Source organism: Mauremys reevesii, linkage group 7, assembly GCF_016161935.1.
Source record: "Mauremys reevesii isolate NIE-2019 linkage group 7, ASM1616193v1, whole genome shotgun sequence".
Taxonomy (NCBI): domain Eukaryota; kingdom Metazoa; phylum Chordata; order Testudines; family Geoemydidae; genus Mauremys; species Mauremys reevesii.
In genome coordinates, this window is record NC_052629.1 from 67,653,890 (window position 1) to 67,669,937 (window position 16,048).

Here is a 16,048-nt window from a genome sequence, read left to right on the forward strand (position 1 = left end):
GAAGTTTGCCAGAATTTATATCTGTTTTTTCTTTTTAATGTGGTCTGATCCCTAATTACAATATCCCCCCACTGCAACCACGGAACAGGATCATTCAAATGCATTTGCCAGTGCGTTATATCCTGGCTCCATTTCTATACGCCATTGGGTGCAGGGCAGCTTTCAGCATGTTGGGTTGTAGTGACGTTGTTGGTTACTGACCCTTTGGCTCATGTGTCTGTGGTGGTGCATTGTTCTATTCTGATCAAGTGCTCTCGAGGGCTGCATCTCTTGCTGGGTTTCAGGAATGTCTCAAAGCAGAAAAATGAGATTTTTTTTTTTAATTCTTCTCTTTTCAAGGGAAGCCATAAGACGGGGGCTTGAGATTCTTCAGTCTGAAATGCCTGGAGGAGACACATTCATGCATGAAGGATTTAAAAGGGTACACACTATGGAACCTTTTTGCTTTGATTTATACTTCTTAACTTCTGCTTCTCTTGCCCCTGTTGGACCTAAAAAGAGATAATAACTTTTTACTCTTTGTTGCAGGCAAATGAACAGATTTACCATGAAAACTATGGAGGTAGGGACACTTCTCACTGCCATCATTTATTTTCATTGAGAAGCTGGGGAGGATGGGGTTGTCAGCATGACCTGTAATTAACCCGTGGGAGAAAGAAATGTCGGGGGAGGAGCTAGTATTACACTGTCTTTCCATTCCAGTTTGATTAAAGCCCTGCTTTCAAATTCATAGATTCTAAGGCCGGAAGGCACCACTGTGATCTTCTAGTCTTGACTTCCTGCATGACACAGGATTGCACCTGAGCAGTGAGCCTAGTAATTGTTCAGCTGATTGGACGCAGTCTAGAAGTATTGGGCTTTACATGTATCATTTCATTTTGAAGCACCCCATCCTATCTGCCTGATGTACCCCAAACTCTCATTTGACCTTCAGCATTGCTGTGAGTGCAATCTGACACCCATTGCATTCAGTCAGAGATGTCCCATTGATTTCACTGGGCTTGGGATCAGGCTCTCCATCCTTCTGAACTTAAAAGTAACCTAACATGGGGGTGGGGGAGTATGTTTTTGTCCTTTTTTGATTCTGTGCATAAAGAATCAAACATTTAAAGAATGTATTTTTCCTGCTTGCATTTTACCTTGGCTATATCAGGGATGTCAAGACTTTTCTTCCCTATGTTGCTGGAGGTCTCCTGGGAGGATGCAGAGATATGGGTTAGGGGCTCGCTAGGCTCCTAATTGAATTAGTGGTGGGTTTTAACAAAAGTGCCCTTCTCCCAAGTGTTTCTCTGGTATTTGAGTTAAGCAGGTGTTTAGAAAAACAGAGATCAGAAGAGCCTGCATAAAAATGGCCTCTCCTCTCATTCAGTCAATGAACCTACTAGTTTTCCAGGAAAAAAAAAGTGTCGACACAATAGCTAAAGTAAAATACCATGAAGAAAAAAAAATGTAAAACATAAAATAATAGCAACGATCTTTCCAACCTTCTTCAACTATTAAAAAAAAAAAAAAAAGCGAGGTCAAGACCCATTTTTCCCAGCTGCAGGTCACCTTTAAGGCTTCATGTTTGTGCCTATGACATGACATGGCAAGGACTGCACGGCATAAGAAACCTGTCAAAACTCATCAGGCTCTTTAATTTCCAGTAATACTGGAAAGACATTTGAAACGGAAAGAAATTATTTTGAAAAACAACATCCCTGGTCTCCCCCACTGCCCAGAAAGCAAATGGTTGTATTTTAACTGCTGGACTTAAGAAGTGACATCAGATGTGTGTAATTGACTGAGCCACAATTTACGTACTAGTTGGGAATAATTTTGCTAGAGCGCTATATTTGGCTGTTTATTGCTCTGCTGTATACTGGGCTACTCGCTGTGGCTAAAACTTGCCTGGAATAAAGCCGGCACAACCCTTAAGGCCTATTTTGAAGATTTAGGTGGGATGTAAGCGGTGCATCAGCCATGTGCTGGAGCTCTATGCATGGGTGAATTTTTTCCCTGTGGCCTGTTCCTGCAGTCTTTCCACACCTGGAATCCCCACTGACTTCAGGGAACATTCTTGCACAAGGAATTCAGGAGTTCTCACACCAATCCTGCTCACTATACTCACCTGGTTGGGGAGAACTGCAGGTCAGAGGGGAGCAAGAGGGGGCGTTGGGATGGCAGGATGCGTTAGGGAGATCACCCCAGCTTACTCTGTCATGGCGCAGGAATTGGCATCCCCTTCAATGAATGAACCCCCTGAACCCACAGACCCCTGCTGCCTTTCTCTGCAATGGCCACACTCAGAAATGCTTGTCAAGGGGCGATTCCCCCCTCCCTTCTCCCTCTGGCCTCACCCCACCACAAGGTTCACTGCAGGATCCTCAGTGGGATCCAAGCAGGAAAGAGGACTGACATGAGGCAGCAGGCTCCAGGGAGGTCTGTGCATGGATGCTGCTGGAGCAGTACTCTCCTGACTCGCACTGATTCCCTGGTGCTGCTTGTGTGATGAAGACGAGTAGGATTTGGCTCATAACACGCTGTTCTGGGTCAGATCTTCAGCTGGTATAGATTGTCATAACTCCATTGTGGTCATTTTAGATCAGCTGAGCCTTAGAGCTCTGTATTCATTTGTCAGCAAAGAAGGATGCATTGCCTAAGCTTATTTATCCATTGCCAAAGCTTCTGTATCATTCATACCTAACCCCAGCCATTTTCACTCTTGCCCCTGCAGGACTCCGGACAGCTAGTGTGATTATTGCTCTGACAGATGGGGAGTTGCAAGAGGTTCAGTTTTATTATGCAGAAAAAGAAGTAAGTCCTCATCGAGTTTACCCAAGTAGCTAAGGGTATGTCTACAGTGCAATTAGACACCCATGGCTGGCCCATACCAGCTGGCCTGGCCTTGTGTTCCTGGGGCTATTTAACTGTGGCATAGACATTTGGGCTCAGGCTGCATCTTCAGCTGTGGGACCCTCCCACCTTGCAGGGTCCTAGAAACTGGGCTCCAGCCTGAGCCTGAACATCTCCACTGCAATTAAACAGCCCTTCGCCCGAGCCCAAGTCAGCTGGAACGGGACAGCAGCGGGTTTTTAATTGCAGTGTAGACGTACACTAAGTGGTTCGTGTCAAACTTGTGAGCATCTGCTCTTGGTTCCAGTGTACCTGACTTTGCATGTAATGATGTCTTTCATGTAGGCCGACAGAGCCAGAAGCCTCGGAGCTATCGTTTATTGTGTTGGAGTGAAAGACTTTAATGAAACTCAGGTAATTTGGGGACTTTTTTTTTTTGTTCTCCCCACCCATTAACAGCATCAGATGAGGTCATTTACTTAATTACCAGTAAATAAATCCATACCTGTCAGAGCTCTGCCTGTCAGCAAATAGGCTCAGTTTTAGACGCTGCAATTTTGTTTGCCTTGTGCATTTATGATGGTCTTTCTTTGCAGCTGTCTACAATTGCTGACAGCATTGATCATGTTTTCCCGGTAACGGGCGGCTTTTATGCCCTAAGAGGCACTATTGATTCGGTAAGTGGGATACTGCGAAAGAGAGAGAAACGCGCCCTTTCCCACATTTGTTAAGTGGCAAAAGAACACCAATGATCAAAAATCCCATTATCTTCATCTCTTAGATTCTGAAGAAATCCTGTATTGAGATCCTAGCAGCTGAACCATCCAGTGTCTGTGCAGGAGGTGAGCTTATATTGAAATCAAATGATAGAGCAAAGGAGAGTGGAATTACAAAAAATGTCTGATAGCTCCCTACAAAAAGCAGATCCAAAACCCATGGAAGTCAATGGAAAGTCTCCCACTGGGCTTTAGATAAGGCCCAGTGAGTCTGTGCTCAGCTCAAGAAGGAAGCTACCGTAGAGAGAGGCTCAGCTTTTCAAAGGCACCAAAGGGAACTGAAATTAGCAGGAATTGGGGTTGTTTTTTCAAAAGCATCCAAGTGACTTAGGAGGCTAAGTCCCATTTTCCAAAGTGACTCATGGCCAGATTTTCAAAGGTGTCTACAGAGAGGCACCTAGGCACAGATCCTCAAAGGGTTTTAGGCTCTTTACTCCCATTGGCATCCCACCTGCATAGGTGCTTTTGAAAACCCCACTAGATACCTGTTTGTATCTTTAGGCACCTATATAGTTTTGAAGATCTGGTCCTTAGGAACCGAATTCTAAGAGAAAGGCAAAGGGATTTAGGCTTCCGGGTGGGTACGTCATTTTGGGACCTAGATTCCTATATCCCTGAGCCAACTTTGAAAATTTCAGCCATTTATTACAATATTAGGATCTGCTCTTATAGCCCTCATATACATAAGCAATCTTTACTCACGTGATCAATCCTAGTGACTTACATTGGACTACTCAAATGAGTAAAGATTGCTCTGTCTAGGCTTAGAAGCCACACCCATCACTGTACTAGCTGAGTTGTTTTCAGGCTGCTTGTTCCTGCTAGCCCAGTTCTGGTTGCCTCCCATCCACAGCCTTGCTTAGCTTGAAAATGAAGCATGAGTAAAGCACAAGGTGATATGATTTTGTATGCGTCAGGGGCTGATATTTACACGAGGAAGGGTTTGCAGAAAGAGGGCATGCTCAAGTGTTACAATCATAAAAAGATTTTGGAAAGTACTTTGCATGAAATGATAGTATCGTGTGGCTTAAATCCTATAGTCGTTACTCAGGAAAAATCTCCCTTGAAATCAGTAGGTGTTACATCTGGCTAAGGACTCCAGAATGTATTAAGCTGGTTACGAAGGTCAAAGGATTGTGAACCATTTTCCAAAATTTTCTTAATTCATTATTTTTTCAAATTCAGAATTTTTTGACCAGCAGTATAACTGGTCAATTAACATAGGGAGATTTAATGGCAATTTTGTTTACATTTTTCCTGATCTTTTCCCAGCATATTGAAATATTGTCAAAATTTCAAAATTCAAAAAATGGTGACCAGCTCTGATAATAATGAAAATAATAATGAAAACACCTCATATCTTGCCTTTTATCTGAAGAATACCAACTGCTGCTTATTTTCTGAACAAAATACCCATGTACTGTACCAATAGATTGCAACCTGTGTCACAATTTTCAGGAAATATTAGCGTGTTTGGCTTTATTTGAAACTGCAAGCAGTCAAAGCAATGATTTTATAAAACGCACATGGATGTTTCAGGTTTAAGGAAAGGTGATCGGAGCTTTACTGAAACAGAAATAATGAACTGCATAGACCAAGATACCTGGTGGTTTGTAAAGTGTTAGCATTTTCCATATTCATAATGAAAAAACTGCTAGTGTATTTGGTAAATGCAAAGTATCCCCAGGGGAGCTGGTGCTAATGACATGCCTTTCGTGTTTAGTATATTGAATATGTAACCCTTCTGGTTTGTGTTAGCAATTCATTTGCTGTGTTTTTGTCTGTTTAGAAGACTATTGCAGCAGAGTAATAATGACACCATAAGCTTGCTGTAAGGTATAATTTACAGCATGGTTATTTAGAGCTTATGCTACTGTCTTCCATTCATTTGCTTATACATTACAAAAATGAGCACATTCAAAATAGCAATGGTGCATGAAAGCTAGACCAAAGATGTAATTTGAGGAAAATCTAGTAAATATTGCAGAGAAGAGAAATTTTTGTTCAATCTTCATTCCCACATGTGGATTGCTGGAGGATACTGCATTATGTATTTCATTTTAAAACATCCTCTGGCATTTCTACTGTCTTCTGAATATTCCCAAAGGAGAAAAGGCGGAGAAGATATTTGCCACAAGACATTATCCATGAATTATTAAAAATGGAAGCTTACTGATTAAAAAAAAAGTCCTAGTAGAGCTGGTTAAAGAACAGGGAAACAACTTGGTGAAAAATCACAAAATTTCAAAACTGTTTTCAATTCATAAGGGTTTGAAATGGACCCATTTTTTGTTTTATTTATTTTGCAAATATTTTCAATATAAATGTATGGAAAAGGTTTTCAGCAAGCAAACAAATCAGATAACCAGTTTTTTGTCAAATGAAAAATTTCAGTAACCATTTCAATAACATGCTTTTATACATTTTGATAAAAGTTTTGAAAATTTCATGAAAAATGAAAGATTTTGCAAAGTTGATATTTTTTCTTGAATGAGTTTTCTCTCTCTCTCTCTCTCTCTTTTTTAAAGCCATATTTCAAGAAAAAATTCTCCCAGCTCTCCTTCCTGGTTTATTAGTTCTAAAACTTTCCCCTTTTTGCTGATGGAAATAGATTAAAAGATGAACTGAAATATATATGTGACTTTCGAGATGAGCAAAACGTTTAATTAGAGCCAAAATGATTTTTTTTAAACTTTTTGATTTTCTGAACATTTTGAAAAATGTTGTTTTTGAGTCAGCCCGAAACACTTTTTAAAATTGTCAGCAAAACAATCAGTTATTTGCACAGTGCTGGAGAGTCGTTTCACTGAAGTGGGGGGCACTGCTCGTGGTTCTGTATGAGCTCTGTGCCTATTAATAAATATTTGGAGGATCCAAAAACCTTGATAAAGTGGCACATCCTTACTTACATCAGTATCTCTGGACAACAATATACAGTTGTTATTTAGTTTAAATGCAGTGTAATTTATACAGTTTATTACTTCATCTTTGTTAAAGTCTAACTCATTTATACACACACACACACACACTCACACAGAGATATAGTACAGTCAGTCAGATATATAGACACACACACACACACACACACACACACACACACACACACACACACACACACACACACACAGCTGTGTACATATTAATTCCTAACTCTAGATCTTTTGGAAGTTTCCTTAAACCAACAGTGAAGCTTGTTTGCTTTTGGCTCTGAAATATGCACATCCTGGAGCCAGCCATGCATTTTGCATGAAATTCACCAAAGTCGGGGGCGTAGTGGTTAATTGGGGGCTTATTAATAATTCTTAGTGACAATTTTAATCTTTATTCTATAATGCCAGATTCTGTGTTACTAAGTCAATGGGACTTTTGCTTGAATAGGGACCGCAGCAGGTTTTGGCTGGTTCATTATGAATAATAATTACCATTATATGTGTATTTACTATTTAGCAATGATCTCAGCTTCACTTTTGAGTTGCCAGAGGCTTAATAAATTGCTAAGGAAATGACTTCTATGTGGCGTTAGCTCAATTCTGACTAGTTCCAGTCTGGGGGTGGTATGTCTGAGATGGAGCTGGCTGGTACATCCATTTACAAATTGATCTAGCTGGGTTATGACAGCTCTCTGATGCTTAATGCTTTTTGACCCTGCAAATTTATAGTTCCTTATGTGGGGAAACGTACTTAGGTCTTTCTGTTCCCACTGATTGAAAGTGACCAAGACATGCAGCCTGTAAACAGGCGATCAGTGTGGAATTGAAGGTGCGGGATCTGCTGTTTGACAGCATCATTGCTTTGATTAGGCTCTCGGTACACAGATGTGATTGAAAGGTTTTGCTGGATGTGGCATCCTACTGGCCCCGTCAACTCCCAGGTGTGGATGCAAGCAGTCAGCTCCTCATCAGAGTCAGAGAAGCGGAGCCGACAGCACAGCCACCGCGCACCAGCTTCAACCCACCATCTCGCTGCTAGCGCTGCCCAGTTATTTCACTGCTGACCTTTTTCCCTTCGCTGTCTTGTCAAAAGCTACAATCTAGAATCTGACAGTAACTAAGAAAGAAAAGGACGCAGCCAGAGCCAGGGCCCAAAATTAAATAGAATTAGCCATTTCAACAGGCCATCAGCCTGAATATATTAATGCTCCATAGCATCTGACGGGGGGACTGCTCAATAGCAACCACACAATCCAGCCTTGACTGTTTCCATTTCCATGCAAGACTGTTACTGAAACTATATTGGTCCCTTGTGCTCGTGTGGACAGGTTATTATGGGGGCTCTGGGCTGCTTTAGCAAGCATCTGTGCAAAGTTGCAGTGACAGTGAGAGGAAGGGCAGGACGGATAAACTGCCTTGACAAGATTAAACTTCCAGATGAGGCCGTTACTGTGAACATTTTGCAGTTAGAGTCCTCTGTATTCACACCGATGGTGTTTTTAAAAAAAACCCACTGACATTAATAGTAAGTACACCTTTGTGGCTGCTGTATTTGAAAGCCTGTTCCTTCAGAAAAGCAAACAGCTGTTTCATTTTAACGTGTTGCTTTTTTGTACGGACAACAAAAATATAATCTTGCCCAGATGGCGAGATCGTTTTGGAGTTAGCGGGTGAAGAAACGTCAGAGTGCAAGACTTGGTACGCAAAGATATACATGTACAGCTGCCCCTAGAGAATGCCGTGCGCCGAGAGGGGAATGTAACCCACGTTCACATTCACGCTGCTGTCAGTTACCTTGGTGTCAAGGAGAAGGTTCTGATTCTGATCAAGAATAACTGCAATGAAGTAAATTGGTTTACATCAGTGTAAACTGGTGCACAGTATGAATTAGGCTGGGAGTAACTCGATTATCATCACTGGAGTTACCCCAGTATAAACCTGCAGTAACAGATAGGGCAGACTGAGGGCCAAATTCAACTAATTTATTTTAAGGAGCATTGGTTGCTGATGCGAATCATGACATAATAAATAGGCCCAGTTCTGTGCATTCAACTCCTTGATTCAAACCATCCTTCTGCAGTAAAGCACCAAAGCACATGCTTAACTTTAGACACGTGCTTGAGCCCCATTGTCTGAAGCACCGGTTTAAACTTCAGCATGTATTTACGGGGGAGGTTTTCCAATGTGCCAAAGTGATTTAGGTGCATCCATCTCATTGGACTTCTGCATCTAAATCCTGTAGACACTCTGGAAATCCTCTCTCTAAGTGCTTTGCTGAGTGGGATGGGTTTAAGCATATGCTTAAATTGGGGCCTTAGAGTACAATTTTCAAAGGTGCCTAAGTGACTTAGGGGCCTGTCCCATTGACTTTGAATGGGATTTGGGCTCCTAAGACACTTAGATACCTTTGAAAACTTTGCCTTGAATGACTTTGCTGGGAGCAGAAAGTGAGTAACTGATGGTAGAATATGGGCTACTGCAGGTATTTCCCGTGTGCAGCTCTGCTTTTGCGGATGGGCTGTTCATTACAGGAGCGCCTTTTTCTCTCCAAAATCTCTTTCCAGCTCTTCACATTCCCCTAAATCTTGCATTGTCTCTGTAGAACACCAGAGCAGAAAACTAGTGTCCTCTCCTAGCATGCAATTTTAGATCATGGAGTTCTGATCCACACAATTCCTAGCAGTCACCTGAGCCACTGCCTTTGCAGATCCAGCTGGAACCTGGAAGTAAGCACAGGATACCATATATGTCCATAACGAAGCATCTCTTTGGGCCTTAGCCCTGCAACCAAAAGGTTAACTTGCTGCCCTAGCTGAGGACCATTTGCATCTGTAGTTCTTAAGAACTTTGAACGATACTACATTTGAAATATATTTTATATGAGACACCGGAGCCCCATTGCCACATTCAGGGGTGGCTCTATGTATTTTGCCACCCCAAGCACAGCAGTCAGGTGGCTTTTGGCGGCACGCCTGTGGGAGATCTGCTGGTAACGCGGATTCGGTGGCATGCCTGCAGGAGGTCCGCTGGTCCTGCGCCTTCAGTGTACCCGCCGCTGAATTGCCACCGAAGCCACGGGACTGGCGGACCTCCCGCAGGCATGCCACTGAAGGCAGCCTGACTGTTGCCCTCACGGCGACCGGCAGGCCACCCCCCACGGCTTGCCGCCCTAGGCACGTGCTTGCTGTGCTGGTGCCTGGAGCCGCCCCTGGACATGTTGCATAGCCTTAACTGAGGACAAGAAGGCCTGATCCTGCTCTTGTTTGCGCTGGGGTCACTTCATTAACTTCAGAGGCGTCACTCTTGATTTACTCCAGGGCAAGTGAGAGCAGAATCAGGATGAGGCCCTGTGAGTCTGGGCTGAATAAGGAGAATGGCTTGGAGCATGTGCGCTGGTTTGCAGTTGCTGAGATAAATGTCCTGAGGAAATTGTTTAATCCATTATTAAATGTGTCAAACAAAGATATCTTGGGCCTGATTCTGATCTCACTCAGACTGGTGTAAATCAAGTACAACTCCACTGAAGTCAGTCAGCCTGATTCGCATCTCATTTACACTGTTCTGCCCCAGGGTGACTATTGGGTCCCATGGATTTAGCCCTGATTTATGCCAGTGTCACAGGAGAATCAGGCCCACTGATGTCAATTGAATTCTACCCTAGAGGCTATGGAGCACCCAGAGCCTGGCAGGCAGATTCCATCCTCACCCCCGACCGTGACACTCCCTGGGCCATGCTTGGCTATCGTGGCATGGTACTGCTGCCCCCAAGGAGTGTACCTGAGAGGGAGATGAGCTCGTGATGGGTTGGGGATTGGAGCTCCTGGGTCAGACTTCACCTCTGTTCGGTGCGTAGGAGTGAAGGGCAAACCATGGTGTCGCAATGGGATTGGTTGGAGACTCGAGGGAACTGTCTCATCCATGTCTGTTTGGCTGTGGTTGTATCCGATCCATAGCCCCTGCGCATTGTGTCTTCCCTGTCACAACTGATGGCTCCTCAGATCTCCAGCCATTGCAATTCCAGCAGGACCATAGACTAGTAAAAGCGTAATTCCTGTCTCATCCAGGTTGATGCCCATGCCAACCTGCTACACGGGCAGGGGAGTATAGTGTGGCATTGGGGCCTTTCACTTTTTTGTTCTATGGATGAGGAGTATTTGCCATATTGGGTCTTAGCACTGGGCTTCTGCCTCTAGCAATGACCTGTGCCGGATGTGTCACAGGAAACCCAAAATCACCCATTTGCAACCATTGGGGAAGAACCTCAGCTATGGTAAACCAGCATCACTCCAATTAAGTCAGTGGAGCGATGCTGATTTACACTAGCTGAGGCTGTGGCTCTGAAAGAAATTGTAGCAAACTGGTACATTTTTTCACCATGGAAGCTGATTGCAGCTCAGACACTGAAGCCATCCTTGTTGGTTTCATGTCCTGGCTCGCAGGCAGTAGCACCATGTTACCCTGCTGGGTTTCTCAGCCCTGCAAGGGAATGTTTGAGTGCACACCACTTCAGCTAGTGTGGAGGGCAATGCCAGGGGTGGGCCACTGAAGGAGCTATGGATTCCACAATTAAAAGGATCGAGGGTCCCTAACACCCTATGCTAATGGCACAGGGAGTTGCACTACAACACTGCTCCTTCTCTGGGAGTTGCATTGCACCCCTTGAATCTCACAGATTTTAAATCCAGAAGATAATACAGGCCAGGGAATTTCACCCAGTGATTCCTGCCCCAAGCCCATATTCATCGAGTCATAGATGCCATATCTTGGTGATTGAGCTAGAGCATATTTTTTTAGAAAGAAACATCTCATCTTAATGTAAAAACTTCAAGTGATGGAGAATCTGCCAGATCCCTGGGTAAATGGTTCCCATGGTTACCAAGACCTTCCCTCCTGCACATCACCTGCATAAAGCCCAATTCCTTGAGTTTCATGCAGGAAAAGTGAACTGCACTCACTAGGTCTTGTAAAAACTTCTTTAAAAAAATATAAAATAATCCCCTGTGTTTTAGGTCTAAACTGCTTGACTCCATTTAAAAAAAAAATCCGCATTTTGGCTAATTCTCTTTCCCCTGGCGTACCCTGCCTCAGAGTTTAGCTGCAGGAAGAATCTTTGGTGACAAGTTTGGGATTTTAGCTCCAAAGTCAGTTTCCATACTCCTAAGAATGGCCATACTGGGTCAGACCAAAGGTCTATCTAGCCCAGGGGTAGGCAACCTATGGCACGTGTGCCGAAGGCAGCACGCGAGCTGATTTTCAGTGGCACTCACATTGCCTGGGTCCTGGCCACCGGTCCGGGGGGCTCTGCATTTTAATTTTAAATGAAGCTTCTTAAACATTTTAAAAACCTTATTTACTTTACATACAACAATAGTTTAGTTATATATTATAGACTTATAGAAAGAGACCTTCTAAAAACGTTAACATGTATTACTGGCACGCGAAACCTTAAATTAGAGTGAATAAATGTAGACTCAGCACACCACTTCTGAAAAGTTGCCGACCCCTGATCTAGCCCAGTATCCTGTTTTCTGACAGCGGCCAATGCCAGGTGTCCCAGTGGGAATGAACAGAACAGGTAATCATCAAATGATCCATCCCCTGCAGCCCACTCCCAGCCTCTGGCAAACAGAGGTTAGGGACACCATCCCTGCTCGTCTTGGCTAATAGCAGTCCCTAGTAAACAGTTACTTATGAAGGAAAAATATCACAGGTTGTTTTATTCCCCTTTCACAACAGAAGCTGCACAAACCAGAGCAGCAGCTCCAGGGCAGCTTTAGCGTGTGCTAGCGCTCTGACCAGCAGACAGCTGGAGTACGTCTCATGTGGTTGGCCTTTTCCTGGACCACCATTTGTTTCTGCTGGGGACAGGGTGAGAGAGTGTATGAAGGAAAATGGCAGCTGCCAATCTATTAGTAACTCCCACGATGCTCGCACAGGTTGGCCCTTGTGTGACTAGAAAGGTCATAGGTTAGAAAAGGTTCAGAGAAGAGCAACTAAAACGATTAGGGGTTTGGAACGGGTCCATATGAGGAGAGATTAAAGAAGCTAGGACTTTTCAGCTTTGAAAAAAGGAGGCTAAGGGGGGATATGATACAGGTATATAAAATCATGAGTGATGTGGAGAAAGTAAATAAGGAAAAGTTATGTACTTGTTCCCACAATACAAGAACTAGGGTCCACCAAATGAAACTAATAGGCAGCAGGTTTAAAACAAATAAAAAGAAGTTCTTCTTCACAAAGTGCACAGTCAACTTGTGGAACTCCTTGCCTGAGGAGGTTGTGAAAGCTAAGACTATAACCGCGTTTAAAAGAAAACTGGATAAATTCATGGAGGCTAAGTCCGTTAATGGCTATTAGCCAGGATGGGTAAGGAATGGTGTCCCTAGCCTCTGTTTGTCAGAGGGTGGAGATGGATGGCAGGAGAGAAACCACTTGATCATTACCTGTTAGGTTCACTCCCTCTGGGGCGCTTGGCATTGGCCACTGTCGGTAGACAGGATACTGGGCTAGATGGACCTTTGGTCTGAGCCATTATGGCCATTCTTATGTTCTTATGTCATATTTCACCAGGGTTTGTACCAAGTCAAAACTCTTCTCTCTAATCTGTGTTGGGGGGAGGGGGGGGCTGGGGAGTCTCCATTCTGCCATCTCTCTGGGAATGGAGCTGCTGCTGGGATAGAAGCGTACTGGCGAGGAGATCTCTCATGTGGGTCTGGGAGGAGCATTGTGCCCTGGATTGTCACAAGTAGGGCCTGGTGCCTCCCTCATTCACATGGGTGTCAACCAAAGTGAAGTCACTCGGGAGGAAACCAGGACTAGTGCGATCCGAAACAGACCCGTGATGTTATCTCAGCACCTTTTGTCTAGGTATGTGGCACAGCCACATTTTTAAAAGTCACTAAATGCCAAACAGTTGGTCTTGGTACCTGGGACTGGCCTGCTAGAGTCCTGGCCCTTTAAAGATCACCCTCTGGCCTCACAGGGTAAACTCCACTGCATAGCACTGAGATCCTGTAGAAGGACCCTCTGTCCTGGTTGTAGTCCTAGTTGACAGAGTCCACTGTTAGCAATCAAGAGTCAGCTGGGTCAGGATATCAGGGGTCAGAGGCAGGAGGCAAACCAGAGATCAGAACCACAAGTCAGAGGTCAGGAGCTAAGCCAGGTCAGGATGCCTGGAAACCAAGCTGAGGGAGCAGAAGCAGGAGGCACCAGGTACATAGTCCAGAGCAGGGTGAATCCCAGGTGTTTGGACAGCTTCCTTTTGCTGGCTTAAGTAGGGCCGACAGGCCAATCGGCTGCTCTGGGATTTTGCTAACAGGACGTCAAAGGTGGAGCCTCAAACTGGAGCTGGGCTTCATGTGTCCTGGGTCAGGAGGCTGCCAAGTGGAGGGTTGACGCATGGCTGCTCCTCTGGCCCCAGGTTTGAGGCCCGTGAGTCATGACACTTAGAAAGATTAACTAGGTGAGGAGCCTCCATCTTCCCTGACTCAGGAGGATCTAATGGCCCATGGCCACCACCTGCCGTGAAAAGGAAACAAGTTATATACATCCAACCACTAAATGAAATACTCAGCCCTCCTCTGCTGTGGGACAGAACTATCCTCCAGGTCTCCCAGGCATTCTGAGTCCAATTAGCATCCCCTGGCTTAGACTGTCAGCTCCTTGGATCTTGTCTTGTACAAGGTCACATGCACCGGCCCTGACTCTTATGTACACCAAGACCACTTCACACCACTCCAGCAGCATACAGGGGCCTCAGTGTAAATGGGGTTCAGGCTTTGTCGGTGCTTAGCTAATAAGGATCTGGATGCAAAGCCCACACTTTGGATGAATATATTATAGGCTGGCTTCCCAGCTGGTGTAAATCTGGGTAGCTCTGTTGATTTCAATGGAGCTGTAGCAACTGACCCCAACTGAGGATCTGGGCCTGTGTTTGGACTGACATATGATTTTGATCTTGAAATATTGGGGAGGAACAAACCCTGAGGAAATGAATTCACAGGAGGCAAAACATGACACTGTTGTGAACATTACAAGTAAATATCCTTTAGGGGACTAAAAAAAGTCTTCCACTATTCTACAACAATGGTCCATAAACCACTAGTTTGCACTAGCGACCCTACAGTGCTTTGGGCTATTACTGCGGAGTAGTGTAGTTGTTTATAACAGCAGGGTCAGAGTTAATCATTTGATTCAGACAGAGCAAGAATCAGCTGCTGTCATGTCCTACTTCAGATCCCACTGGGATTAGACTGAAACACAGTCTTTGAGAGGGGAGGGGGAAAAGGTCAGTCATTTGTCATCATTCGTTCTATTTACCATTGCAGAATCCTTTCAAGTTGTGGTAAGAGGAAATGGCTTTTATCACGCAAGAAACATCGATCAAGTTCTCTGCAGCTTCAAGATCAATGACACCATAACAATCAGTAAGTTGATGGGTTGGCGATTTTATGCCGTAAGTTGCACGAGGATCCTGACCCAGCTCCTCTCAGAGTCAATGCGAGTCTTTGCATGGACTTTGGTGGGCGTTCTTTAGGGCCCTAGTCCCATCCTAGGGGTCAAATTCATCCCTGTGCAATCCCAAGACCTGGGAATCATTTAAGTCATACTCTGAAGGTAGTGACCAGGCTTTGCACTGGGTCTTTCATCCTCACTGCAACAGTGGAGATGGTTTGACTTGCTGTCCACTCAGATACAGCCCGTCTGGTACTGGGGCAGGGGGGAAGGCGGGGAGACGTGAAATTGCCCTCCACTCTCGTGTCCGTTAATAACACAGACGGATGCTGTCCTGATCCTGGGATGCTGTGCTCAGACACATGTCAGTTTCACTGGCTCAGGAGGAGTGACCAAGGGCTGGTGCCATTGGAGGCCTGTTCAGTCGCTCAGTGAAATGAGTTGGTCTAAAGAATCATAACACAAAACCCAGCACAACTGTGCTAAATTGAGCCCCTTGCAGGCAGTCTTGGCACACAAGTTAAGGCTTGAATGGGCCAAAGAGATGCCCCCTCCCCACCACATCTAGAAGTTGCCTGGGTCCATCGTGAGTGATGCACATGAGTGGGGGAGTTTGCCCACTTCTGCTCATGCCATCATTATTGGCTGAACCCAGTAGGGACTTTTATACTCTGTGGCTGTCAATCAGGTGGCTGCCTTTCTCCAGCAAGAAAAAACACATGGATTGCTGCTTCTTTTCATCTTCTGGCTGCGTGCCTGGAAGCGGCGGTTCAGGAAACTGGTGGTCTCCATCCCAGTCCACTTTCAGGTGCCCTGGGCCTGAGGCAGTCTGTTTCTTGTGGGGTTCCAGGTGGTGCAGATAGCCAGACGTCAACATCTCTCGGGCTTTCTGACCATTCCCCCTATTCATGAAGCACCACACCTGTTTGTATTTGATCCCGGCAGAGCTGGTGCTGAAGTATGCGTAAAGAAAAGCACACTACCTCTGCATCCCTTCACTGCTGGGCTTCCCTTGGGCCAGGCCCTCCGTTAGTGTTAATTGATGTACAGCCG

The 16,048-nt window shown here is 44.8% G+C and overlaps 1 protein-coding gene across 2 annotated transcripts in view; it reads left to right on the forward strand.

Annotated features, from left to right (window-relative positions):
* The window catches only part of ANTXRL (ANTXR like), an 80,462-nt gene that overhangs the window by 23,447 nt on the left and 40,967 nt on the right, over positions 1-16,048 (forward strand). For both annotated transcript variants that reach the window (XM_039481624.1, XM_039481625.1), the window contains exons 4-10: positions 340-421; positions 529-562; positions 2,717-2,796; positions 3,181-3,249; positions 3,432-3,512; positions 3,617-3,677; positions 14,869-14,967. In XM_039481624.1, the coding sequence (XP_039337558.1) occupies positions 340-421; positions 529-562; positions 2,717-2,796; positions 3,181-3,249; positions 3,432-3,512; positions 3,617-3,677; positions 14,869-14,967 (506 nt within the window). The remainder of the gene's footprint in view (positions 1-339; positions 422-528; positions 563-2,716; positions 2,797-3,180; positions 3,250-3,431; positions 3,513-3,616; positions 3,678-14,868; positions 14,968-16,048) is intronic.